Consider the following 27,742-nt stretch of genomic DNA (forward strand, 5'->3'; position numbering starts at 1 on the left):
TCCAATTCCCATTCTGACATGTCTATCCACGGCCTCCTCTACTGTAAAGATGAAGCCACACTCAGGTTGGAGGAACAACACCTTATATTCCGTCTGGGTAGCCTCCAACCTGATGGCATGAACATCGACTTCTCAAACTTCCGCTAATGCCCCACCTCCCCCTTGTACCCCATCCGTTATTTATTTTTATACACACATTCTTTCTCTCACTCTCTTTTTTCTCCCTCTGTCCCTCCCACTATACCCCTTGCCCATCCTCTGGGTTCCCCCCCCCTTTGTCTTTCTCCCTGGGCCTCCTGTCCCATGATCCTCTCGTATCCCCTTTGCCAATCACCTGTCCAGCTCTTGGCTCCATCCCTCCCCCTCCTGTCTTCTCCTATCATTTTGGATCTCCCCCTCCCCCTCCCCCTCCCACTTTCAAATCTCTTATTAACTCTTCCTTCAGTTAGTCCTGACGAAGGGTCTGGGCCTGAAACGTCAACTGTACTTCTTCCTAGAGATGCTGCCTGGCCTGCTGCGTTCACCAGCAACTTTGATGTGTGTTCCCTGAATTTCCAGCATCTGCAGAATTCCTGTTTGAACTTTCTGAAATGCCCGGTTCGCTGCTGCTGCTACTGTGCAATTGAGAAACTCCAGAGGGAAGGCCCCAGAATCCATGGCTTTGCCTGCTGCTGGCGACCGAGGCTGAGGTCGAAGCGTTCGGCAGAGATGGTGCTCGGTACTTGGTGTCGGAGGGCTGATCGGAGCTCGAAGTTTTCGGACGACTCAGTGTCGGACTGTGGTCGGGCATTGCAGGGAGAGTTTTCTTCCTTCTCCCGTCTGCCTGAGATGTGGGAATTTCGAGAGACTTTGAACTTTTTTACTGTGCCATGGCCTATTCTTCATCAAGTTATGGTATTGTTGCACTGTTGTAACTATATGTTATAATTATGTGGTTTTTGTCAGTTTTTCAGTCTTGGTCTGTCCTGTGTTTCTGTGATATCACACCAGAGGAATATTTTATCATTTCTTAATGCATGCATTACTAAATGACAATAAAAGAAGACTGCGTGTCCTCATAATCTAATCTAATAATTTCTTTTATATGTTGGACATCAGACAAAGGAGCAGAAGTCGGCCATTTCATCATGAGCTGATCCATTCTCCTATTTAGTCCCACTCCCCCGCCTTCCCACCATAACGATCTGAATCCTCAGATACCTATCAATCTCTGCCTTAAATACACCCAATGACTTTGCCTCCACTGCCGCCCGTGGCAACAAATTCCAGTTTCACCACCCTCTGGCTAAAAAAATTTCTTCACATCTCTGTTCTGAATGGGCGCGTTTCAATCCTTAAGTCATGCCCTCTCGTACTAGACTCCCCCATCATGGCAAACAACTTTGCCACATCCACTCTGTCCATGCCTTTCAACATTCGAAATGTTTCTATGAGGTCCCCCCTCATTCTTCTAAACTCCAAGGAATACAGTCTAAGAGTGGACAAACGTTCCTCATATGTTAACCCTCTCATTCACGGAATCATTCTAGTGAATCTTCTCTGTACCCTCTCCAATGTCAGCACATCCTTTCTTAAATAAGGAGCCCGAAACCGCCCACAGTACTCCAAGTGAGGTCTTACCAGTGCCTTATAGAGCCTCAACATCACATCCCTGCTCCTATACTCTACTCCTCTAGAAATAAATGCCAACATTGCATTCGCCTTCTTCACCACCAACTCAACCTGGAGGTTAACCTTAAGGGTATCCTGCACGAGGACTCCCAAGTCCTAATGCATCTCAGAACTTTGAATTCTCTCCCTATTTAAATAATAGTCTGCCCGTTTATTTCTTTTGCCAAAGTGCAAAACCATACACTTTCCAACATTGTATTTCATTTGCCACTCTTTGCCCATTCTTCCAATCTATCAAGTCTCTCTGCAGACTCTGTTTCCTCAGCACTACCGGCCCCTCCACCTATCTTTGTATCATCGGAAACTTAGCCACAAAGCCATCTATTCCATAATCCAAATCGTTGATGTACAACATAAAAAGAAGCGGCCCCAACACGGACCCCTGTGGAACACAACACCACTGGTAACCGGCAGCCAACCAGAATAGGATCCCTTTATTCCCACTCTCTGTTTCCTGCCAATCAGCCATCGCCCTATCCACGTATGTAACTTTCCCATAATTCCATGGGCTCTTATCTTGTTAAGCAGCCTCATGTGTGGCACCTTGTCAAAGGCCTTCTGAAAATCCAAATATACAACATCCACTGCATCTCCCTTGTCTAGCCTGCTTGTAATTTCCACAAAAAATTGTATAGGTTTGTCAGGCAGGATTTTCCTTTAAGGAAACCATGCTGAGTTCTGCCTATCTTGTCATATGCCTCCAGGTACTCCGTAACCTCATCCTTGAAAATCGACTCCAACAACTTCCCAACCACCGATGTCAAGCTAACAGGTCTATAATCTCCTTTTTGCTTCCTTGCCCCCTTCTAAAATAGCAGAGTGATATTTGCAATCTTCCAGTCCTCCAGAACCATGCCAGAATCTATCGACTTTTGAAAGATCATTGCTAATGTTTCCGCAATCTCCACAGCTACTTCCTTCAGAACACGAGGGTGCATTCCATCTGGTCCGAGAGATTTATCTATCCTTAGACTATTCAGATTCCTGAGTACTTTCTCTGTCGTAATTGTGACTGTGCACACTTCTCTTCCCTGCCACCCTGTTCATACCAGACAGGTGAAGGAAAACTAGTCTCAATTTTTAACTGTCATAAATGACAGCCCACAGAGCCCTCCTTATAGTTTATGACCTTCACTGTCTTCATCTTGCTTACACACCTGTGTTAAGCACTAAGGCCAGCAGTAGGCATATTGCTAATGAAAGGAAGGTACAAGGTGTTTACAACTCAGTTATTTTAAACCTTTATTCAGAATTTTCTTCCACACCTGTGCAGTGGCCCCTCCATACCAGACAGTGATGCAGTCAGAATGTTTGCCATGGCACATCTGTAGAAATTTGCGAGGCTTTGGTGACATACTAAAACTCCTAGTGAAATATAGCTGTCGTGCCTACTTTGTGTAATGCCCTGCTTCATAGCCTTCTGTAGAAGCAGTGTGTGCTGCTGATCAACTTCAACTTAGGAATCTGTGTCAGCCAATCAGGATGGTGGAATAGAAGATTCTAGAGGAAACTGGGCAAACAGGGTTTGTGATGGACATGGTGCGGTTCGACGTCTTTTGGCAGGAGATGCAGAGAGAAGATCAGGAGAGACAGCCATAGGATTTGATCCAATGGAAAGGTGCAATCCAAAGGAATCCAAGGTGGTATGCTGGCCTTTATTAATCAGAGCATTGAGTATAGGAGTTGGGATGTGGTGTTGGGGTTGTGCAGGGCAGTGGTGGGGCCTGGTTTGGAATGTTGTGTGCAGTTTTGGTCGCCGCATTATAGGAAGGATGTCAGCAGGATAGAGTACAGAGAAGGTTTACTAGAATGTTACTTGGATTTCATTACCTGGGTTGCGGAAAGAGGTTGAGCGGGTTGGGTCTTTGTTCTTTGGAACGTGGAGGGTTGGGGGGGACTTGATGGAGGTATTTCAGATTATGAAAGGGGTGGATGGGGTTGACGTGGATAGGCTTCTTCCACTGAGAGTGGGGAAGATTCAAACAAGAGGACATGAGTTGAGAGTTGGGGGCAGGGGTTTGGGGTAGCATGGGGGGGAACTTCTTTGCTCAGGGGGTGCTGGCTGTGTGCAACGGGCTTCCAGCAGAAGTGGTTGAGGCAGGTTCGATGTTGTCGTTTAAAGTTAAACTGGACAGCTATATGGACAGGAAAGGAATGGAGGGTTATGGGCTGAATGCAGGGAGGTGGGACTAGGTGAGAGTAAGAGTTCGACATGGACTAGAAGGGCCGAGATGGCCTGTTTCCATGCTGTAATTGTTATATGGTTATGGGAAGTCCTACTGGAGATTGGTGATGAGAAGCTGGTTCCATGAGTAAGAAACACACCCAGATTTTAGAAGATATGAGTTCCAACATGTGCACATTTAGACTGGTTTAATTATAATGGGCCTTCTTTTTCTTTTCCTTGTTTTCTCTTAATAAATGGTTGATAAAGCTAAAATGAGGAAATACACTTTCTTCATAATTGTATGCAGTGTACAATCTGTTATTTCTTGCCGACAGATAATTGTGTATGGGCAGTATTTACACAGCACTTACTCAAATTGGAGTTCTGTTAATCAAAACATCCCAACTTTCCTGTTTGGTGGAACCCAAATCATACCGACCCTAGACATATATTGTTTGCGAAAGGTAGCTTTCTCACCACTGAGTCCAGCAGCTGTTAGCAGAGCTGACTAACAAGTCAAGTTTCTACACAATGACAGAGCTTCATTGTAGCAGCTTTCATCTGGGATTTATTCACCGAATGCTGTGTAATTGCTGTAACAATTGATTGTGTTTAAGGCTGTTTCATTTGAATATTAAAATTAAATTCCTTTGGATACTGTGTTATTAATAATGGTTTGATAAATTTCAGAGTCATGAGGACGTAATCATTGTTGATGGGGGGACAAGGTAATGCCATGGTTAAGATTTTTACTGCTAATGTTGTAGGGTATTTCATTTAGTAGCTTTCTGTAGAAGCAGTGTATCCTGCTGATAGTGTTTGGGTTTTAGTTAAAGATAAGGAGCTGTGATATTCAACTTATGAATGCTGTGTCAGCCAACCAGGAATGGGAGAAGGTTCCAGAGAAAGCTAGGCGGGGAGGATTTGTGATAGGCACTGGTGGGGTTCACGGTCTTTTGGCAGGAGATGCAAAGAGAAGATCAGGAGAGACAGTCATAGGATTCGATCCGATGGGAAGGTGCGATCCAAAGGATGGGAAGTCCTACCGGAGATCAGTGATGAGGTTGGCGCTGTGAATAAGGGACACACCCAGATTATGGAAGATCTGAGTTCCAACATGTGCACATTTAGACTGGTTTAATTACAATGGCCCTTTTATTTTTTTCTTTTAATAACTGGTAAAATTCTCTTAATAAAGCTAAATTAGTAAATACACTTTCTTTATAATTGTACGTGGTGTATGTTCTGTTATTTCTTGCCGACCAATAATTGTGTATGGGCAGCATTTACACAGCATTCACATTGGGGTACTGTTAATCAAAACATCCCAACTTTCTTGTCTGGTGGGACCCAAATCTTACTGACCCTAGACATATATTGGTTTTCTCACTACTGAGTCCAGTGGCTGATAACAGAGCTGGCTAATGAGCCAATTTTCTTTTAGGCCAGTGAGGGGGCTTCTTTGGTATTTGCATGTTTTTGATCTGAGAGATGTTAACACCCAGGAACGTGAAATTGTTCACTACTGATCCCCTGATGTGTAGTGGTTGGTGTGTGTTTCCCCAATCTCCACTTCCTGAAGTCCACAACCAACTCCTCGATCTCACTGATGTTGACTGGAAGGCTGTTTTGGCAAATCCGTCACACAGCCGATCTACCTCACTACTCACTGCCATGTGAGGCGGAGGAAGATGGGCTTCCCAAAGGCGGGGGGGGGGGGTTCATTCAGAGATGGATGTGGAAGGGTGTGTGTCAAAGATGGCTTAGATAGGGTGTCTCAGAATCAGGGTAGGGAAGGTTGTTGGTAGCTGGGCATCACGGAGGCAGTAAACGTGAGTAGAAGCATCCACTGACCAGGAGAGGATAGTATATAACAAACACATTGTCCCTGAGGTGGGTGGGAAGGCTTAATCCAACGACAGATTGGAGGGGGACATCCCAGAGACAGGTGGGGGTGAGGTGAAAGGGGCAGTGAGGGATGGGGGTTAGAGCAGAAAGGGTGTGTCACAGAGTCAGGGGCAGATGGGGATGTAGGAGTGAAAGTGAGTAAATAGAGGCAGGAGGCATTCCAGTGAATGGGGTAAGAGTGTTTCAAAGACAGGGACAGGATAGAGTTGTTCTTAGAGACGGTGGTTGGGTGCAAAGTAGGCATGTCAGAGATTAGCTAGGGAGGAAGCAGACTTCCCAAGAATGTGAAAGGTGTACGGGTAACCCAATGGTAGGGGCAGCTGTCAATCGAGGGATGGGGGAATGGGAATGATTGAAGGGAAATTATGTGGGAAGGACAATGGGGAAGCGTGTATCACAGTGAAAGGGAGACAGGTGAGGGGAGATGTTACCCAGAAAGAGGAGACCCAGAGATGGGGGAGTGCACAGGAAGTCCCAGAGACTTGGAGATGTCCTAAGACAGACAGCATTGTTGGGAAGAGGTGGAGTTGGCGTCCCAGATAGTGGAGGGAGAAAATGGGATGAACAGGGCGAAAAAGGAGCTTCACAGAAACCGGGGGCTAATGGTATAGGCATCTCTGAGACGGGTTAGGGGATAAGTGTGCTGTGCCAAGCCAGAAGGGAAATTATTTATCCCAGAGACTAAACAGGGAGGGTGGGGCATGGGACATTCTAGAGATAGGGGAGCAGGGAAAGGTTGTGTCCCAGAGACAGGAATTGGGGAATGGTGTATCCCAGAGAAGGAGGGTGGGAAAGGGAAAAGAGTTTCCAGGGACAGACTCAAGGAGTTGTGGGGACAGGACAGGGGGAAGGGGGCACCCTAGGCCATGGGGGAGGGGTTTCTAAGGAATGGGGCAAGGTACTTATAGAGGGGAGTGAAATGAGTGACACATGGACAGAGGTGGGAAGGAGGAGATGGAAAATGTGTCCTAAAGGCAGAGTGGGAGAGGGAAGGGGGTCATCCCAAACATGGGGGCTGTGGAGCATTGGGGAAAGGGGACATCAGATGATGTGGGAAGAATGAAGGGGTTATTGCAGAGACGGGGCTGAAGAATAGTGGAGTATTACCCCAGAAAAAGGTCTTAGGGAGGGGCAGACAAGACAAGTGGGCAGGGGTTGTCCCAGATACGTGTCTAGATTCTCCTTGCTACAACTGGTGATGTCTATCGACATTATCTAGCATCTCCAATGCCATATGGTATTCCAGTGCTGGTGAACAGCCATTCAGAGCAGAACTGATAAGATGTACTGTTTGAGATTACCATACGCAAATGCCTAGCTTTTTGTACTCTGTAAAAAGTTTACAAAAGGTATCAATAGATGAAGGACAGTATTTCAGATGATATATTTTTAGACGCCAAGGTGATGTCTGACATTCACATGGTGACAAATTGGGAGAACAAATCCTCAACTTCTATTGGGTCACAGTTCAGGCATCTGGACTCAGCATCAAATTCCCTGTCTGTATCACGATGGGCCAACCAGGAGTACATGGTGTTTACATGGATGCTCCTGGAGACTTTCTAATCACTGATACTGAGGTGATTGACAGTGGGAACTCACAAAGTGGCCTCACAAAGGTGACCTGCGGAGGAAATGAAGGTGACAAAGAGTTTGTTTTCCTGTGCAGCTCTAATTGACATTTAAATTCACTAGAAGTTGAACCCAGTTTACTCTTGGGCCTCAGTCTCAACTGTTCCTACTAGCTAGAGGTATGGACATCAGCTGGTTCTTGTCATCAGACCTGATCCTAATGTTCTAAATCAATTGGTACAAAATCATGTACCTACTTTTAACCTGAAAATACATCAAAAGTTCTTCATGCCTAATAAAGTCAGAATTATATTTTTTATGCGACTCGCAAATCCTTAAGTTTGGATTGCAAGATCTCAGCTGTGCCTGGGAGGACTAGTGAACCCATTCCCGGAGCCTTTTGTCTACTGAAACCATGCATACCTTTTGGCACAACTTTGGACTCTCGGCATCTGCACACTCGATTCAGTGATGGTACATTCTTAAACTCACAGATTTCTGGGTAAGAACAGTGCCATTGAAAGCACTTACAAGTATTGCCTCCCCAGCTGCCAAATTGCACCAACCAAGTCAATATTGTTAGGAGAATTCAGCTGCCAGTTTAACACACAGGTTTCCAAAGCAATATACTCCATGTCAACAGACATTGGGCATGTCAGCAGTAAAAATCAACCTAATTTTTTTTCTGTCAGTTTCCAAATGCTGCTACTCTGTCATTTGTTGCCACCCCCTCTGTTCCCCTGCACCTCATCATTTCCTCTTACACCTCCCACTGTCCAGAGACTGAAACTCTGCCATGTACTGACCCATCTCTGGTGTCTGACTTAAATGTTCCATGTTCTGCTTTTGACTTTAGAGCACACTGGTGTATTCCAACATCTCCGTTGTGTGAGACACTGCCCTTTAAAAGTGAAAATAACCCATAACATTGAAGTGGACAGGGAATAAGGTGGGTAACTAACAATGTCATTCTTCCTCGACCCAAACAACAGACATAACTGCAGTCAGCACGTCTTCTTCAATCTGCAGAAAGTCATGCAGGAAATTCAAGGGAAACTTTAGAGTGGTGACTGATTGGAAGCCATCACTACAGGGAAAGCGAAAGGTGAACAGCAGGGAAAGATTTAGAAGGACTGTCGTGGAACAGAAAGACTGGCCGGGACCAGCTGGGTGTAGTTGACTCCCTAATGTACACTGGGTGTGTTGTAGTTTCACTAAGTACCCGAGACAGAGTTTAAAATAGAACTGATTTATTTGTCACAGATTCAGAATATTAAACTCCAGTCCCATTAAATGTGAACAACAGCAGAAGAAACTCCTCCCAATCCCAGTGACCAGGGTGCAGAACTGGGTGTAATGAGCAGCAGCAATAATTTCAGAGTGTGACACCAACAGCCATTTTTGAACTTGTCTCTGGATTTGGTAACTGTGATGGTTAAATATCAAGCATGCAACTGATTTAAACTTTTTCCCCAGTGTGAACTCCATAATGCTTCTGAAGGTCGGCTGAATGATTGAATTCCTTCCCGCAGTCTGAGCAGGTGAACAGCCTGTCCCCAGTGTGAACTCGGTAGTGCGCCACGAGGTTGCTTGACTGAGAAAATCCCTTCCCACATTCAGAGCAGGTGAATGGCCTCTCTCCGGTGTGAATTCGCAGATGCTGCTTCAGGTCAGATGTTCGACTGAACCCCTTCCCACAGTCTGAGCAGGTGAATGGTTTCTCCCCAGTGTGAACTCGCTGGTGTGCTTTCAGGTGAGATGAGTGTGTGAATCTCTTCCCACATTCAGAGCAGGTGAACGGCCTCTCTCCAGAATGAACTCGCAGATGTTGCTTCAGGTCAGATGATCGACTGAATCCCTTCCCACATTCAGAGCAGGTGAACGGCCTCTCTCCAGTGTGAACTCGCTGATGTTGCTTCAGGTAAGATGATCGAATGAATCTCTTCCCACATTCAGAGCAGGTGAATGGCCTCTCTCCAGTGTGAACTCGCTGATGTTCCTTCAGGTGAGGTGAGTGACTGAATGCCTTCCCACAATGTGAACAGGTGAATGGTTTCTCCCCAGTGTGAATTCGCTGATGCGACAGCAGGTAAGATGACTGAGTGAATCCCTTCCCACAATCTGAGCAGGTGAATGGTTTCTCCCCAGTGTGAACTCGCTGGTGCCTCAGTAGGTTAGATAACTGAGTGAATCCCTTCCTACAGTCAGAGCAGGTGAACGGCTTCTCCCCAGTGTGCACTCGCTGGTGTCTCAGTAAGGTGGATGACTGTGAAAATGCCTTTCCACAGTGTGAGCAGGTGAACATTTTCTCCCCATTGTGAACTGACCGGTGAGCCAATAGGTCAGATGATCGCGTGAATCCCTTCCCACACTCGGAGCAGGTGAACGGCCTCTCCCCAGAGTGAACTCGCTGATGTACCTTCAGTTGGGATGACTGAGTGAATCTCCTTCCACAGTCTGAGCAGATAAACGGTCTCTCCCCAGTGTGAATTCGCAGATGTACCTTCAACTGAGATGACCGAGTGAATCCCTTCCCACATTCTGAACAGTTGAACGGCCTCTCCCCAGTGTGAACTGACTGGTGTGCCAATAAGTCAGATGATTGATTGAATCCTTTCCCACAGTCTGCGCAGGTGAACAGCATCCCCCACCCCCCCTGTGAATTGACTGGTGTGCCAGTCGGTCAGATGATCGAATGAATCCCTTCCCACACTCGACACAGGTGAATGACCTCTCTCCAGTGTGAACTGACTGGAGTATCTGTAGGTGGGATGACTAAGTGAATGCTACATCTCGTGTGTGCTCACTGGTGTGTCTACAGATAGGATGACAGACTGAATCACTTCCCACAGCCTGAACAGGTGGACAGCCTTTTCAGAGTAAGAGCTTGTTCATCTGTCAACAGATCAGATTACTGAGTGAATCTCTTCCCACACATGGAACTAGTGAACAGTCTCTCTTCCCGTAAACTCACTGGTGTGTCTGCGGATTGGCTGAGTGAGTGAATCTCTTCCAAAACAGAATGGCTTCTCACCGAATGGCATTCTCAGTGAATGGCTTCTCACTGCTGTGAAATTTCTGTCGTATTATCAGCTTGGATAACAGAATTAATCGCTTCCGCAGAGAGAACAGATCAACAAATGCTGCTGAGTTCTCAGCATGCAGTTCCGGTGGACTCACTGAGTTAAAACAGAAAACTTAATTTCAGACACAAAGCATGTTTCCAATTATGATGAGATACTTCTTCATCTCCTAGGATCAACAAAAGATGATACAAAGGAAGCATCTGGTCACTCCTTAAATACCTGACAGAGACATTGGAACTGACGTGTTGTTGTGTTTGAGATTCCTGTACACAGATTCTTTGTCATTTCTAACCTGTAAAAAGATTTACAAAAGACATCAATGGGTGAAGGACAGCATTTCAGATGAGATCATTCTAGTCTCGATGATGATGTCTGACATCACATTGTTACAGCGAGGTTCAACCCAACTCGGAGGAACAATTCCTGATCTTCTAACTGCGTACAGATCAAGGACCGGACTGACCATCCAGTTCTCTATTTCACTGCCTGTATCAGGATGGACCATTCGTGCCTGACCTCAATTTGTGAAATGGCTCAGTTTGTCTCTCTCCATTAATATTATTTCAAGTTCTGGTCAAGTCCAACAGCGCTACAAAGAGCACATGATATTAAAACAGCTGAAACTTTCTAATTACTGTGATCTCCACCCCCCCAGGAGTGACAGAGGTGAACTCATCAATGGTAATGACAATGAACATGAAGGGGAGGGCAGTTGTCTTTCCCATTGGATTGTGGCACCTTCGTGATATGAAAGCTACAGGTCACTTGTTACCCAGGAGAAAGGTGTTTGATATCATTATCCAGAGAAAAAGGTAAAACAACGGTGAAATCTGATGGAAGGATTTTTTTCATTTTTCCCTTACAGCACTAACTGATATTTTCATTCACTGGAAGGTGGCCTCTTCACCTGAGATTAACTCGGAACTATACCTTTGTTCTGAGTTCCTAAAGCTTGGGTTTAGAGAGCCAGAACTTCGCAGTCTGGCAGATCCGCACATTCCCATTCCCTCTGCCTCCAAACACACCCTATGGAATGCTGGGGAAAATACTAGAATTATCACCCATGGCTTCCTCTGTACCCAGAAAATCCTTACAGGAACCAACAGCAGACTGTCTTTCAAGAGGGTGAACCCTCCACAACATGACAGGCTATGATGGAGTATCTGGTAGGGTTCTGAAAACCTATGCCAACCATAATAGTGGGGGTGTTCAGACACATTTTCAATTTCTCAATGTAATACACACAAAATTCTGGAGGAACTCAGCAGGCCAGGCAAACTTTTCATTGAATACCTACTCGTCCATAGATGCTACCTGGCCTAAGTTCCTCCAGCATTTTGTGTGTATTACTTTGATTTCTAGCACCTGTAGATTTTCTCGTTTGTGATTCAATCTCTCATTGCTTCAAAAGGACAACGATCATACCAGTACCAAGAGGAGCAGAGTGTGCTGCCTTAAACACTATCAACACTACAGTGATGAAGTGTTGGTCATGGCTCAATCAACTCCTGTCTCAGTAAGGACCTGGACTCATTGCAATTTGGCAGTTGCCACAATAAGTCTGCAGCAGATGTGATCTCATTGGCTCTTCATGTGACTGTGGATCACTTGGACTTATGTCAGGATGCTATTTACAGCTCAGTATTTAACACAATTGTTCCTAAAGTTCTGACTGAAACGCCCCAACAGCTAGGTGTTTATACGTCCTTCTGTAACTGGATCCTCAGCTTCTCTCAGAAGACCACAATCTGTGCGGATCAGTAATACTTCTCCAGTTTGCTGACAATCAACACTGACACACTGCCAGGCTGTATGCTTAGCCCATTGCTCTACCCTCTGAACTCTGATTGTGTGGCTTGGCACAGCTTAAATGCCAGCTCTAAATTTGCTGTCAATGCATCTATTTTTGACAACATTTCAGATAGTGCCAAGAAGATGTACAGGAACAAGATATATCAGTTGGTTGACTGGTATTGCAGCAACAACTTGCACTCAACACCAGTAAGCCCAAATAACTGATTGTGGACTTCAGAAAGGGTAAGGCGAGGAAACACACACCAGTCATCATAAAGGGATCAGACTGGAACGAGTAATCAATTTCAAGTTCCAGAGTGTCAATTTGTCTGAGGATCTACCCTGGGCCCAATATATTGATGCAGCTACAAAGAAGGCAGGACAGTGGTTTTATTTCATTAGGAGCTAGAGGAGATTTGGTATGTCACCAAAGACACTTGCAAATTTCTACAGATGTACTGTGGAGACCATTCTTACTGGCTGGTTGGGGGGAGTGGGGGGGCGGGTGCTACTACACTGAATTGAAAGAAGCTGAAGAAAGTTGTAAACTCACTCAGCTCCATCATGGGCACTAGCCTCCCCAGCATCCAGTACATCTTCAAGAAGCAATGTGTCAAAAAGGCAGCGTCCATCTTTAGTCCTTAAGACTAAATCACGCAGAACATGCCCTCTTCTCATTGCTACCATCAGGAAGGAGTAACAGGGGCCTGAAGGCACACACTCAAAGATTCAGAAACAGAGGATTTCTGAATGGAAAGTGAACCATGAATATGACCTCAAAGGATTGAAAGTACATTTATTATCAAAGAATGTATAAATTATACAACCTTGAGATTCGTTGTTTACAGGCAGCCACAAAGCAAGAAACTGGACAGAACCCAATCAAAAAAGGCCAAGACCCAATATACAAAGAGGGGAAAAAACACAAATCATGCAAACAGTAAAAGCAAGCAGCAGCATTCCGCCTCGCCTCCGGTGCCAACACCCCGCCTCTGGGCCGACGTTCAAATCGTCCGAACACTGGGTCGCCCCCCGCACTAGGACCCGGGTCCCCGTCAGCGATACGCTGGTTGTACCCTAGCGGCGTTCTCGACCTTTCTCAATCAGCTCGGCGCTTCGGTCGATGCAACTTTGCGCCGGATTTAGGTGGACGGGCTCTGCAACTCGTCCCTCGACTGAGCCGCGCCCGCGCTCGCGGTGACAGGTTCGCACAGGAAAGTGCCATTTAACCGCCTGTCAGCTGTCGCCAAACTTCGGCACCATCTTAAACAGGATGTTTGCAAACTGCCTCACTACACTCTGTACTATTATTTTATTTAGTCTAGATACTGTAATTCGTTTTTTTAAGTACTGCTGCCGCAAAGACAAATTTCACATCGGTCGGTGACTGAAACCCGATTCTGTCCGTCAGGGCCCCGGCGATGCACATGCGCCAGAGAAATGACTCCGCCCCTTCCCCCGTTAGCAGAAAGCGCCCGGGGCCCACGAACGGATCGTGGGGCTGCGAGAGAGGGAAAGGACCGGGAATGTCCCGGGATGCGGAGTCACAGTGTGTCCGGAGCTCGCAACAAATGCTCCTCAGTCGCGGTGTGGACGCCGGTGCTGATAAAATCCCCGCGCGGAACCCCGCTCCTACCTATTACCGATCTTCTACAGTCTGTTGCCAATCAGCGCATGCGCCAATTACGGGAACGAGCTTTGTTTCTTACACATGCGCGTTTGATCGCTGTATTACCGGCGGCAACTAGCACACGGATTTGGGGTAAGCAAAGTGACATTAAAGGCAAGCACTTAAAAGCAACATTCCCGAAAGGCAGTCAATGTTTTTATGTAGAAAACTGAACTACTTTAACGTAGCAGGCTCCCACAAACAATATAACTCATGTTAACAAGTTTAACTCACAAATCCAGATATAAATACAACAAGATATTCTGGAGATGCAAAGAAACTGGAGCAACGCACAAAAAATGCTGCAGGGACTCGTCAGGCAGCATCTAAGCAGAGGAATACAGTCTAGGCGTGAATGTCAACTCTTTATTCCCCTCTGCAGATGCTGCCTGAGTCACTGAGTTCATCCAGCATTTTTCAAACATAAACCTCTTTTCACTCAGTTTCCAAATGTTTCTGATCTTTCAACTGTAGCCTCATCTTCCTGATTTCCTCCTCCTATTCCCCGTAAACTCTAGCCCCCGCCGGACCTGGAGCACCGAAGCCTTGATTTATGCTGACTTCGCTTTTGTTTCTGACCCTGTTCCATCGAAAATTTACCCACCATACTTCAGAGAGTGTTGTACTGCAAAAGCCCAGCTGTGTGAGGCACAGCTCTTGGAAATCAGTGAAAATTACCCAAAATATTGAATAGACCTAGGCAGAAAGAGTTTAACTGCCCATGACATTCATTCTTGGTTTAGAGACCTGAGGAACGAGGGATATTTGGGACAAATCCCCAGTAAGCTCATCTTCTTCTGCAGTTTGCAGTGTCACAGAGGAAACTGAAGGTAAACGTCTTCACCCACAGACTGGTGACCAGTTGCAACCAGACATTATAGGGTGAGTGAGAGGTGAACAGCAGAGATGGATTTAAAAGCACTGCAGAAGCAGGTACCATCTGAACTGAGTGGTCTCTCCAACTGTACATTGGCCTGACAGAGACCAATGTTGCAGCTGAGCCACAGGATTTGAAATAGAACTGATTTATTGTCACAGATCCACAATATTAAATACCAGTCTGTTTTAAGTCTAAGATCAGCAGAAGAAACCCCTCCAATGCTCAGTGACCAGGACTCACCCCCGGGTGTGATGAGCTGCTGCAATATCTGCAGAATCTGACATTAACAGTCTGTCAGGAATTTCCAACAGGATTCAGCCACTATGATAGTCACATCAAACCTTATCTGAACTTCCTGATGTGAAGTTGCTGGTGTTTCAGCAGCTGGGATGACTGAGTAAATTTCCTTGCTGACCTACATATTGTGGATCCTCATAAAATGGTTTAACTAAATGGATTTCTGCCCACACCCAGAGCAGGTGTGAAGCTATACTAATAGAAAGAGACAAAATGAGCCAAGTGTAGCTGCTCACCTGAGTGAACTCACTGGTGTTTCAATAGCTCATGTAACTGAATGAATCCTATCCCACACACGAAGCAGATGAACGGCATCTCCCCAGTATGAACTTGCTGGTGTGTCTACAGGTGCAGTGGCCAGGTGAATCCCTTCCAAAATGAGAAGCAAGGAATGGCAGCTCAGTGAGATCAACTCTACGGCCATTGATCAGGTCAGATCATGGGCATGTCCACATGTCACAACTAATGTGCTGTCTTCTCAACCGTCTCCTCCTTCACATTCAAGTGCTGTTGAGCTGTAAAAAGACTGAAAGGAAGGTCAGTGGGTGAAAGACAATATTAAAGCTAAAATAATTTTAGTCTTTATGGTGACATCTGACATCAGACTGTTACAGCAAGACTGAACACACTTTGGAGGAACAACATCTCAGTGCCAGCTGGACACAGTTCAGGCATCCAGAAACAACATCAAATTATCTGCCTTCTTCTCTGTATCAGAATGGGTCATTTCTGCCTGTGACTGGCCCAGTTTGTCTCTGCGTTAGTATAACTTCAAGTTCTGATCATGTCCCACAGACCTACTAAGAGCCCACAATTTTCTGCTTCTGGAGACTTCCTGATTATTGTGACCATCCTGGCATTTGACTCAGAGTCAGCAATGCCATTGAACCTCGAGAGTACGCATTTAGGCTTTCTTATTGCAAATTGTCACTTTTTCATTGCAAATTGTCATTTTTGTGGTATGAATGATACTAGTCACTTGTTACCCAGTACATTATTATGTACCCAGAGAGAATAGAAGCAAAACATGGTCTCAGTGGCAGAGAGTCAGAACTACAGAATGTTGAAGAAAGGTGATTTCCTCAATGAACAAAGGTAACACAATGATTTTATCAATTATCTATTCCTCTCCACAGATGCTACCTCAACCGTCGAATCCTCCGGTGTTTTGTGTGTAGCTGGAATAAGTGGGTCATTTTCAGACTGGAAGGAGGTAACTTTTGGAGTACCCACGTAACTGGTTCTTGGGCACAGCTGTTCACTGGATAATGAGCATGAGGAGGGGCCAAGATGTGCGATGTCCAAGTCTGCTGATGTCACAGAAACAGTGGAAGGAAATCTGCTGACGATTCTACATCAAGAAGGCAGACGGTACCAAGCTGCATGGGTGCACGAGAGCAGAGTAACTGAAATTCTCCCGTGCACATGGCCTTTGTAACTATGCAGCTGGAATTTTCTTTCATCTAGTGTTAACATAATTTTGAAAATATTAGCATTCACTATCCTTAATAATCTTTTGGCAATGGTAAATTCCTTCAGAAAACCTGTTTGAATACGACTGAAACACTGCAGTTTGCAAAAGCAAAAATTAACAAGTTACAGTCACAGTATCTTGATGATACCCTTTATTGGAGTGACAAAGTGAAATATCTGCTTGCACCTATAGGTTCTGATGTCGAAGCTGGGCTTATTATTCAGTTCACTCCATGAGTGTGTAACCAGTTGGATAATAAATTTCCTGATGATGAGCTAAGAGAAGTCAAGCTTTTGACCTTGTACTATTGCAAACACTACCAATTTTCAATTTGTGAAACAGAATGTTGTACAACTGTCGAAAAAAACTGAGCTAATATTACAAACTACAAAGTAAGTGTTACTTCAAAAATATCACAGCAATACTGTGATTTCCAATTTTCACTTCTGGGAAAGTTAAGACTGGATCAATTATGATGTTCATTGATATGTTAAACTACATGCTTCGAAACGAAGAATTGGATAATTGACAAATCTAGTTGACATCACTAGAACTTTTCAAGCTTCCAGTGCTGACAGCGAACGTGGGTTCAGTCTTAAGAGCTTGGTCAAATGTAAATCCAGAAAGAAGATTAGAAGTGGAACATTCGTATGATCTAATGAGGATAAAGAAGTATTTTTCACCTGAACCTAGAAGACTGGAGGGGATATTTTATAGAAGTATACAAAATTATGTGGATGGGGTATAGATTGGGTAATGGCAAGCAGGCTTTTTCCACGGAGGTTGGGTGAGACTACAACTAGAGGTAATGGGTTAAGCAGAAACCCATGACCTTTAAGAGTGAAAGGTGAAATATTTAAGGGGGAACATGCAGCGAAACTTCTTCACTCAGATGGTGGAGTGTGGAATGAGTTGCCAGTGGAATTAGTGTATGTGATTTGATTGCTTCAGAGAAGTTTGCATAGGTACATTGATGGGAGTGGTATTGGGGGGAGGTACATGGATGGGAGTGGTTTTGGGGGGATATGGTACATGGATGGGAGTGGTATTGGGGGGAGGTACATGGATGGGAGTGGTATTGGGGGGAGGTACATGGATGGGAATGGTATTGGGGGGAGTACATGGATGGGAGTGGTATTGGGGGATATGGTACAGGGATGGGAGTGGTAATGGGGGGAGGTAGATGGATGGGAGTGGCATTGGGGGGAGGTACTTGGATGGGAGTGGTATTGGGAGGTACATGGATGGGAGTGGTATTGGGGGATATGGTACAAGGATGGGAGTGGTATTGGGGGGAGGTACATGGATGGGAGTGGTATTGGGGGGATATGGTACTTGGATGGGAGTGGTATTGGGGGGAGGTACATGGGTGGGAGTGGTATTGGGGGGAGGTACATGGATGGGAGTGGTAATGGGGGGATATGGTACAGGTAAGCAGAAAGGCCTGTTTCTGTGCTGTAGTATTCCATGATTCTTCAATTTTGCCCCATCATCTGCCTGTCCTTCCTGACAGTCTCACTATACACTACCTCTTCAGCCCGATCACTCCAATTCCATTCCCTGATAAATTAGTTTAACCCCTCCACAACTGCTCTGGCAAACCCACCTGGAGGGATATTGGTCCCCCTCGGGTTTGGGTGTAACTCATCACGTTTGTACAGGTGAAACCTTCCCCAGAAGAGATGCAAATGATCCATAAATCAGAAACACTACCCCATGCACCAGTCCCTCAGCCACTCATTCATTTGCCGAATCATCCTATTCTTGTCATCATTGCGCATGGCATAGACAATCCAGAGATTGTTACCTGGAGGTTCTGCTTTTCAGTTTTCTATCTAGTTCTCTAAATTCCCTCTTTAGGGCCCCTTCTCTTTTCATTCCTATGCCATTAGTACCAAAATGTACCAAGTTGTCTGGCTGCTCAACCTCCCCCTTTAGAATGTTGTGTACACAAACCCTGACCCTGGCACCTGGGAGGCAACACACCATCTGGGTCCCTCTATCGCATCCACAGACTCTCCTATCTACTCCTTTAACTATGGAATTTCCCATTTTCACTACATTCCCCCTTTGCCTCATTCCCTTCTGAGCTACAGCACCAAAATCTCTGCGGCTCCCCACTGGTAGGTTGTTCCCAACAGTATCTAATACTGTATTCTCGTTCTTGAGAAAAGCGCAAGCGAGGCACTCTGTATGGGCTGCCTATTTCCCTTTCCTCTTCTGACAGTCGCCTATTCACCTGCCTCCTGTAACCTCGGAGTGACTTCCTCACTGTAGATCCTATATATCACCTCTGCAGTCTCCTGTATGACCCAAGGTCATCGAGGTGCAGCTCCAGTTCTTTAATGCATTCTCTGAGGAGCTGCAGCTTGGTCCACCTGGTGCAGATGTGGTTATTCCCAGACCTCCGAGAATTCCCATATCTCACACAAAGAACATAACTCAGCCCCTGGAGCCATTCTTACTGCCCTAACGATACATTTATAGATGAAGAATGAACAAGAAAAAGCTGACCAGATACTTACGTTGTCCATGCCTGATGAGCCAAAGCCAAAAGTCTCTCCACTCCAACACTGCTGCACTCCAATAATGGCAGCTTCGCTTGTCCCTGCCTTATTTTTATTTGACTTTGCTAATGAATTCTGAACTTTGTCATGCTCTGAAAATACGACTACGAAGCACAGATTTTTAAAGCTCTAAAATCAGTCCCTATCTATGCAAATACTCAAAGATTGGATCCTTTAGAATATCTTCCAATAACTTTCCTACTATTAATGTCAGGCTTACTGGCCTATAGTTTCCCGGTTTATTTTTAGAGCTTTTATTAAACAGCGGAACAAGATTAGCTATCCTCCAATCCTCCAGTACCACACCTGACACTAAAGATGATTTCAATATCTCTGCTAGGGCCCCTGCAATTTCTGCACTTGCCTTCCATAGGGTCCTTGGGAACACTTTCACATGCCCTGGTGAATTATCCACCCTAATTTGCCTCAAGAAAGCAAACACCTCCTCCTTTGTAATCTCCATAGGGTCCATGACCTTGATGCCACTTTGCTTCACTTCTGTAGACTCTGTACCCATCTCCTGAATAAATACAGACGCAAAAAAATCCATTTAAATCTCCCCCCATCTCATTTGGTTCCATGCATAGATTACCATTCTGATCTTCCAGAGGACTAACTTTGTCCCTTGCAATCCTTTTGCTCTTAACATATCTACAGAATGAATCTCTTAGGATTCTCCATCACCTTGTCTGCTATGGCAACCTCATGCCTTAATTTTTAAGCCTGATTTCTTTCTGAAGTGTTCTCTTGCATTTCTTATACTCCATAGGTAACTCATTTGTTCAGACTGTCTATACCTGTTTTTTTTTCTTAACCTGGGCCTCAATATCTTTTGAAAACCTGGTGCAGATGTGGTTGTCAGCCAGACAGATACAAGCTTTGTACTCTCAAGTTTTCACTTTTAAAGGCCTCTCTCTTATCAATTACACCTTTGACAGAAAACTTCTGCTCCAATTCACACTTGTCACATTTCAGCAGGCTAGTGAGGGGTTGGCTAAGTTCAGTATCTGAATCAACCCATGCTCTATTGTAGTTGTATAAACACAGAAATGATCAAAGTTGCTGGACTGATGTCTTGCAATTGGTTTTGCTGATATAACGGCCTTTGAACGATCCTCAGTGACTTCTTGTTTGCTTTGGGAAATTTTCTGTCCCAAGTAAGTCACTTCTTGTTGCAAATGTGCCTTGTCCAAACTTGCTTTGTGTCCCTTCAAAGACAGATAAATCGAGTAGGTAGAGTACATCATGTTCATGCTGATCTGCGGTCTCAGAGGCAATCAGGGTATCATCCACATGTTGTATGGTAGTTTAGTCAGTGCCTGGAAAGCCCCTTAGGTGTTGTCTCAAGGCCGTGGTAGACAGTAGGACTGCTGTGACGTCCCTGTGGTTCACCAACGACTATAAAAGCCAATTATGATTGACATTCAGGCACCAGTGGTACCGACCAGAAACCACTGGCCATATCGATAACATGTGTGGTGGGTTGAGGGTGTTGAAGGTCATTGATGAATCTGCCACCAGAGAGGTTAACTTGTCAATACACTCCACTCAGTGATCCTGTAATCTACCGTTGGTCTCCAAGTGCCATTCACCTTCTGGACAGGTCAGACCGGACAGTTTGACCCACTGCGTGTCTTAACAAGAACTCCTCACTCATCCAGCTGATTGACAATAGGTATGATGCCTTCTATAAATATTCTGCTTAGTACTGTTACAAGTAAGGAACAACCTGGAGGTTGGAACAGAACGTGTTTCATGTCCAGTGCAGCCAAGTAGTTCTGCTTGACTGGTAGTCACTCAGAAACAATGAGCACACTCACACGCACAGAATTAGTAGGTCAAACATCAATTGTTAGATGGACAAGCCTACAATATCGACTGATCCTGTTATATCATATGACAGACTGGTAACAGTCACTGGGTGGATTGGACATCTCTCCACCTGTTAGTTTTTCAGGCGAAACCTGCTTGATAATATTCCATCAGTTTTCTGGTCCGTTCTGATCAGCACAATCCAGAAGCCCCAGGAATGAGTGTTGGTTCAGATCTAGTGCTTTTAACTGGGGATCCTGCTTCAGTTGGTTGCAATGCTAACCTGTCTTGTTCACTTGCTCATCCTAGAATGAGGGATTCACTTGGTCGTCTCCTGATGGGATTTAGATGTTGATGGTATACACTACCATCCTGAAGTGTTGAAGTAACTTGTTGTCCCTCTTTCACCACAATTACTCCGTTCATCCACCTTCAGCTTTCAGGGTTCGGGTCAAAATAAATGGGATCTCCCACTGATGTTCCTTATTTGAACTGTCCTGTACTTTCATTGTCTTTCATCTGTCTCTTACTCTGTCTCCCACTTCCAGGTGCAACAAATTTAATTGGAAATGCAACCTGCAGCCCATCAGTAGCTCAGATGAAGAGAAAGCTGTGGTAGTTTGAGGGGTTATTTGGTACATGAACAAAGACCAGTTGATCCTGCTGTGTATGTCCCCATTAAACCTTTGTACTCCCTGCTTCACAATCTGAACAGCTCTTTCACCCATACCATTTGATGATGGGTAATAAGGGGTGAATGTTGCAATCGAACTCCACTGTCTTGTAAGAATACTTTGAACTCCTCACTTGGAAACATGGAACTATTATCACAGAACTGGGGATTCCACGCACACAAAATAGTGTGCGTAAAATGTTTATCATCATCTGGCTGGTCAACGTCTTCACCGTTTTGGCCTTGATCCATTTAGAAAGCACATCGATAACTATCCAGTGACTATCCAGCAGGCCTGCATAGTCTACATGTAAATGTCTCCAGGGTTTGGTTGGCCAATGCCATGGAGCCATAGGTATAGGAGTGTTTAAAGGTCGAGACTGCTGGTATGAGTTGTCTGGACGAACAATAAGCTCAATGTCTTCATACTTTAAATATGAAAATCCTGGAGGTACATGGAGCTTAGAAGAATAAAGCGCTATGAGTAACCCTAGGTAATTTCTAAAGTAAGTACATATTCAGCACAGCATTGTGGGCCTAAGGGCCTGTATTGTGCTGTAGGTTTTCTATGTTTCTAAAACATGGCCAGCAATTAGCAGGAGGGGCCAGTTATCCACATTCTGAGAGTTAGAGCATCTAAACCCTGCAGGCTGGCGCAGTTGGTTGCATGTCGTTACAGGAACCCCTCCCCTATGGCCAACTCCTGACGGCCTTGGTTACTTAGAGATTATGCTGATCGCCATCGATGACAGCTGGATTCAAGCTGTCTCTCTCATGAACTCAGCACCACTCCTCCGGTCCCAGTCCGTGAGGAGCTGCTGAACACTCCAAACAGTTCGTGAATCCAGAATTCTTTTTCCAGTGAGGAACCGTTCTTCAGTGACAAACCTGGTGGCAGCAGGACTGACGGTAGTGGGGGCTAAAGGATTAGTGTTTACAGGTTTTAATTTGGAAATGCGAAATGTGGGATTGATCTTGAGGGTCTTAGGGAGCTGCAAGGTGTAAGCCACCAGGTTCACTTTCTTGAGAACCTTGAAGGGTCCAATGAACTTGGGCACCAACTTCCGAGACTCCACCCGGGAAGGCAAATCCTGTAAGGCTGAAACCTGTCTTTTCATGTGGTTAGCCTGTATTTCAACCTTCCATGTAGAGGCAGGGGATTGGGAGTTTGACGTTCTAGTGTCCGTTTTTCAGTATGGGCAATCTGTTAGTTTTTGTGTGAGGGAAGGGTTGGGGTTTTTTGTGTTGGGGGGTGGGGTCGATGTTTCTCTTTCAACGATTTCCATGGTTTTTCTTTTGTCTTGTAGGCAAGATGAATCTCTGGAGCTGTATACTGGATACATACACTGATAATGAAATGAACCTTTGAATTCCTTCCCACAGTCTGAGCAGATGAATGGCATCTCTCTAGTGTGAACTTGCCAATGTAGCTGCAGTTAAGATGACTGAGTGAATCCCCTCCTACATCCTCAGCAGGTAAATAGCCTCTTCCCAGTGTGAATTTGCTGATGTGCCAGTAGGGAATATGACTGAGTGAATCCCCTCCCACAGTCCGAGCAGATGAACGGTCTCTCCTCAGTGTGAACTCGCTGCTGTGCCAGTAGAGAAGATGACTGAATGAATCCCTTCCCACAGACTGAGCAGGTGAACGGTTTCTCCCCAGTGTGAACTCGTTGGTGTGCCTGTAGCTGAGATAACTGAATGAATCCCTTCACACAGACTGAGCAAGTGAACAGCCTCTCTCCAGTGTGAATTCGCTGATGTACCTTCAATTGAGATGATTGAGTGAATCCCTTCCCACAGTATGTACAGGTGTATGGCCACTCCCCAGTGTGAACTGACTGGTGTGCCTGTAGGTCAGATGATTGAGTTAATCCCTTCCCACAGTCAGAGCAAGTGAATGGCCTCTCCCCACTTTGAATCGACTGGTGTGCCTATAGGTGAGATGATCGAGCGAAATCCTTTCCACAATGTGAGCAGGTGAATGGTTTCTCCCCAGAATGAACTCGTTGATGTACTTTCAGTTGCGATGACTGAGTGGATCCCTTCCCACAGTCTGAGCAGGTGAACGGCCTCTCCCCACTATGAACTCCCTGATGGCCCTTCAGTTCAGATGACTGAGAGAATCTCTTCCCACAGTCTGAGCAGGTAAACAGCATCTCCCCAGTATGAAGTGACCGGTAGTTTGTGGGTGGGATGACTGACTGAATCCCACAGACCGAGCTTGTGAACCACCTCTCTCTTCTGTGCGCTCACTGGTGTGTCTGCGGATGGGATGACTGATGAACAGATGAGCAGCCTCTTCACAGTGAGAGCTCACACATGCATCAGCAGATCAGATTATTGAGTGAATCTCTTCCCACACATGGAACAATTGAACAGTCTCTGTCCCTTGTGAACTCACTGGTGTGTTTGCCTGTCAGCTCTGAGTGAATCTCTTCCTACAGATGGATCAAGTGAACAGCTTCTCACTGCTGTAAATTTTCTGTTGTACGATCAGCTTGGATGACAGAATGAATTGCTTCCCACGGGCGGAACAAATCAACAAATGCTGGTGTGTTCTCAGCACCCCAATTCCAGTGGACTCACTGAGTTCAAACCGAAAACTTCATTTCAGACACAAAGCATGTTTCCAGCTGGGATGAGACACTTCTTCATCTCCTAGGATCAACAACAGATATATTGGTGTTACAAAGGAAATATCTGGTCACTCCTTAAATACCTGGACAGAGACATTAAAACTGATGTATTGTTGTGTTTGAGATTCCTGTACACAAATTCTTTGCTGCTTCGCACCTGTAAAAGAATGTACCAAGGATACCGTTGGGTGAAGGACAGCACTTCAGATGAGATAATTTTAGTTTCTATAGCAACAACTGTTATAGTGAGGTTCAACAGAAGTTGAAGTATCAACTCCTGATCTTCAAACTGAACATGGATCAGGAATTTGAATTGACTGTATCAGAATGGGCTATTTCTGCTTGCCTTCAATCTGTGACGTGGCTCAGTTTGTCTCTCTCCACTTGTGTTATTTCAAGTTCTGGTCATATCCCACAGTCCTACAAAGAACACATGATATTACACGATTACATGACTGATCCTGGAAACTTTCTAATTACCCTGTCCCTCTCTCCCACCACCCAAGGTGATTGACAGTGGTGAACTCATATACCAAAAGCTCATGAGGTCATGAACATTCGGCTACAAGAAATATTTATGTATGATTCAGAAACTGGAGTTATCTGTTTGTGTTGACGTGATGCGAAAGTTGCTGGAGAATTTCCTAGTGGAAAGAAGTGGGATGATATTTGGAAACTTGACTTTTTGAAGCATCATTTGGCAAATAAATCGCATTTGGATGGTGTGCAAAAGCTCAGGCAACAGAACCCGTCATTACAGGAGTGCTACGCATGTTACGGTTGAATGCAGATGAGCAAGAGCGAAAACGATCAAACCCAGAGGAGATCAAAGTTCTTTTTGACAGCGTGTTTTTAGCTGTTAAAATGAATAACTCTTTACATTCTGTTCAATGCATTAATGAACATATGGAAAAGTATGTTTAACTCTGACAGCTGGCGAAGCAAAAGTTATGTGTTCGAGTTTCTGGAGACTATCCAGAACAAGTCAATGCCTTATGTCTAAAATATCATGATTTTCTAGCTGAAAATACTGTAATAGTTAGACAGTTTAATGATTTCAAGTTTTCCGTGCAAGAAAAAATTAAATCCAAACTGATTTCAAACTTTGCTAAAATGGTGGCATTTGTACTTCACAATGAACAGTTTTGCGACCTTGCACAGTTGATGGACATTGGGGGAACATTTCTTGAGTCTACTGCGAACTGCAAGCGAGGTTTTAGCCTAATGAATCAACTCAAAAACAAGCTGAGAAACCGTTTAGCTGAATGTCATTTGGATATGTTAGTGAGAATCAAAAGCTATCAATTGGATGGAAGTTCTATTAGTCTAGAAAGAGTTTACAAAGAATGGGTAAATGCCAAAGACAGGAGAGAGAAAAAATAACCGAGTGACTTAAATATATGTTATTTTGTTGTTATTCTGTGCAGTTTTATGTCAAATATTTTGTAAACCTACATAAACTGTGCCATGTGTGCATTCAGTGCGCACGTACTTTTGTCACAGGAAAAAAATTTGCACAACATAAGATTTTTGCACACAATGACTACTAAAAATTAGAGGGAACATTGCCTCTGACTGGACTACAGTTCCTCGCCTCACTTCCCCGGGTGTTGTCTGAGAAAGCCCAGGCTGAGAGTTCCTCACTCTAGTTGAGTGGGATTACTGACATTGGAGTCATAGTTTTACCATGCTGCTGAATTTCAGCGCAAACTCAACAGGCCCCCTAGTTCTACCCGTTTGGTGTAGGTGTGACAGAGAGACAGAAGGGTGTTTGCACAGGGGCCCCCAGATGCTGGGGTGCCCGCTCAAAGACATTAGCACAAACACCACTATCAACCAATACATTTTCCTTTAATCCAAGAGAGTCCTTCTACTCAGTTCCTTCAGTAACACGTTTGGAGTCTGTTTGGTGTATCCACCGAGATTGCCCTTTTGGTTTCGCAACCATGGGAATGGTCAGTAACACCTGATATGGTCCTCTGCACCGAGGTCAGAGTTTCCCCTCAATCACAGTTCTTGATCAGGACAAAATCTCCGGGCTCAATCATGGAATAATCACCTTTGGGCTGGATTTTATCTTCCTGATAGGCCTGTGAATGCAAGCTTTGGAGAGTTTTAGTTAATTTGCGTAAGTATTTTCCCATCTCCTCCCCCAAGGTATGCATATCTAATTTTGCAGGTAAGCTCTCCGGGAGGAGCAGCAAACAAGGTCGGGGTCCTCATGGGGTTCTCATAGGCTTCCCATAGATAATTTCTGCAGGTGATAACCCCGTCTTACTTGATGGCTTGATTCTCAAATGGAATAGGGCTAAGGGTAAAGCCTTCAACCAGGTCAATCCAGTTTCTTGTGTAAATTTGGCCAGCTTATCTTTCAAAGTACCATTGGCTCGTTCAACTATGCCAGCTGCTTTTGGATGATGGGTGCAGTGGAACTGTTGTTTTATAGCAAGTTCTTTTCAGACTTCCTCATTTATTTTGGCAACAAAATGTGGCCCATTGTCCGAGGTTATCATTTCTGGAAGTCCAGAGCAAGGAATTATTTAGTTTAGCAATATTTTCACAATAGTCATAGTGGTATTATTAGTTGTAGGAACAGCTTCAATTCATCTGCTAAATACATCTACTTAACATCTACAATCACCAAGCAATACTTATAACAATGTACTCTAGGTAGTTCTATAAAATCAAGTTTTAAACAAGAAAAAGGTCCACCAGGCAAGGGGGTAGTTCCAGAAACACAAGACATGCCCTTTCCAGCATTCGTTTTTTTTACAAATTAAACATGCTGTGGCTCGCTTTTCAGCTGCTTTCTGGAAATCAGGGTGCCACCAAGATTGTAATAATGTATTAACCATTCCCTCCTTGCCCAGGTGTGTACAATTATGTACATAATCTATCAAAATAGGTAAGAACACAGAGGGAACACAGACCTGTCCCACAGAGGTCACCCATAAATAGGTCTGAGGTTCAAGGTGGCAACCCATTTGGGACCATAGTTTGCGCTCTCCTTCAGGGGCGTCCCCCTAGAATGTACACATTTCCCCCATATCTGGCATACCCGTCCGTAGGTCACGTCTAATAGAGGCCTGCTTATTTCCCGAGGGGATCAGAAGTGTGGGGTTCAAGGCTGTCTGCTCAGCTGCTGCATCATCCCTAGCATTGCTCTTAAATATCTCATCGGATTCCCCAGTATGGGCTGCACATTTAAAAACAGCCAAAACTCGAAGTAGTTGTAGAGCGATGAGTAAATTGTTTACAAAGGTAGCATTACTAATGGGGTGGCCAGAGGAAGTCAGGAATCCCGTAACTGCAAATGTACAACGGAAGTCTGTGTAAACGTTCGCAGGATACAGGCACGAGTCAGAGCAAACAGCTCAGCCTTCTGGGCGGAGACAGCTGTTTCAAAAGAGGCCTGCTCAATTACGTCACTGTCCATCACTATCGCATAACCAGAACATCGTTTCCCTGCTGGATCCACAAAAGAGCTTCCATCCTCATAAAACGTTACCTCGGGCTTGAGGAGGTATTGCGGA

The 27,742-nt window shown here is 44.9% G+C and overlaps 1 protein-coding gene and 1 pseudogene across 2 annotated transcripts; both read right to left on the reverse strand.

Annotated features, from left to right (window-relative positions):
* Positions 1–8,551: 8,551 nt before the first annotated feature.
* LOC140205029 (uncharacterized) lies at positions 8,552–15,303 on the reverse strand. Of its 2 annotated transcripts, none has more exons than XM_072272105.1 (2): positions 15,281–15,303; positions 8,552–10,696 (listed from the first exon to the last, which is right to left on the reverse strand). In XM_072272105.1, the coding sequence occupies exon 2, from the start codon at positions 9,960–9,962 to the stop codon at positions 8,778–8,780; it is 1,185 nt and encodes a 394-aa protein (XP_072128206.1). In that variant the 5' UTR covers positions 9,963–10,696; positions 15,281–15,303; the 3' UTR covers positions 8,552–8,777. The 2 variants fall into 2 exon arrangements, with proteins under 2 accessions (XP_072128206.1, XP_072128204.1); XM_072272103.1 differs by lacking the exon at positions 15,281–15,303 and adding an exon at positions 13,835–13,875.
* A 6,485-nt stretch (positions 15,304–21,788) lies between these two features.
* On the reverse strand, positions 21,789–27,645 carry LOC140204657 (uncharacterized; annotated as a pseudogene).
* Positions 27,646–27,742: the final 97 nt, after the last annotated feature.

The sequence above is a fragment of the Mobula birostris genome, chromosome 11 (assembly GCF_030028105.1).
Source record: "Mobula birostris isolate sMobBir1 chromosome 11, sMobBir1.hap1, whole genome shotgun sequence".
Taxonomy (NCBI): domain Eukaryota; kingdom Metazoa; phylum Chordata; class Chondrichthyes; order Myliobatiformes; family Myliobatidae; genus Mobula; species Mobula birostris.

Excerpts from the sequence above, each read along its gene's own strand:
- LOC140205029 (XM_072272105.1), bottom strand. The coding sequence starts at position 9,962 with ATGCTGTTCACCTGCGCAGACTGTGGGAAAGGATTCAATCAATCATCT.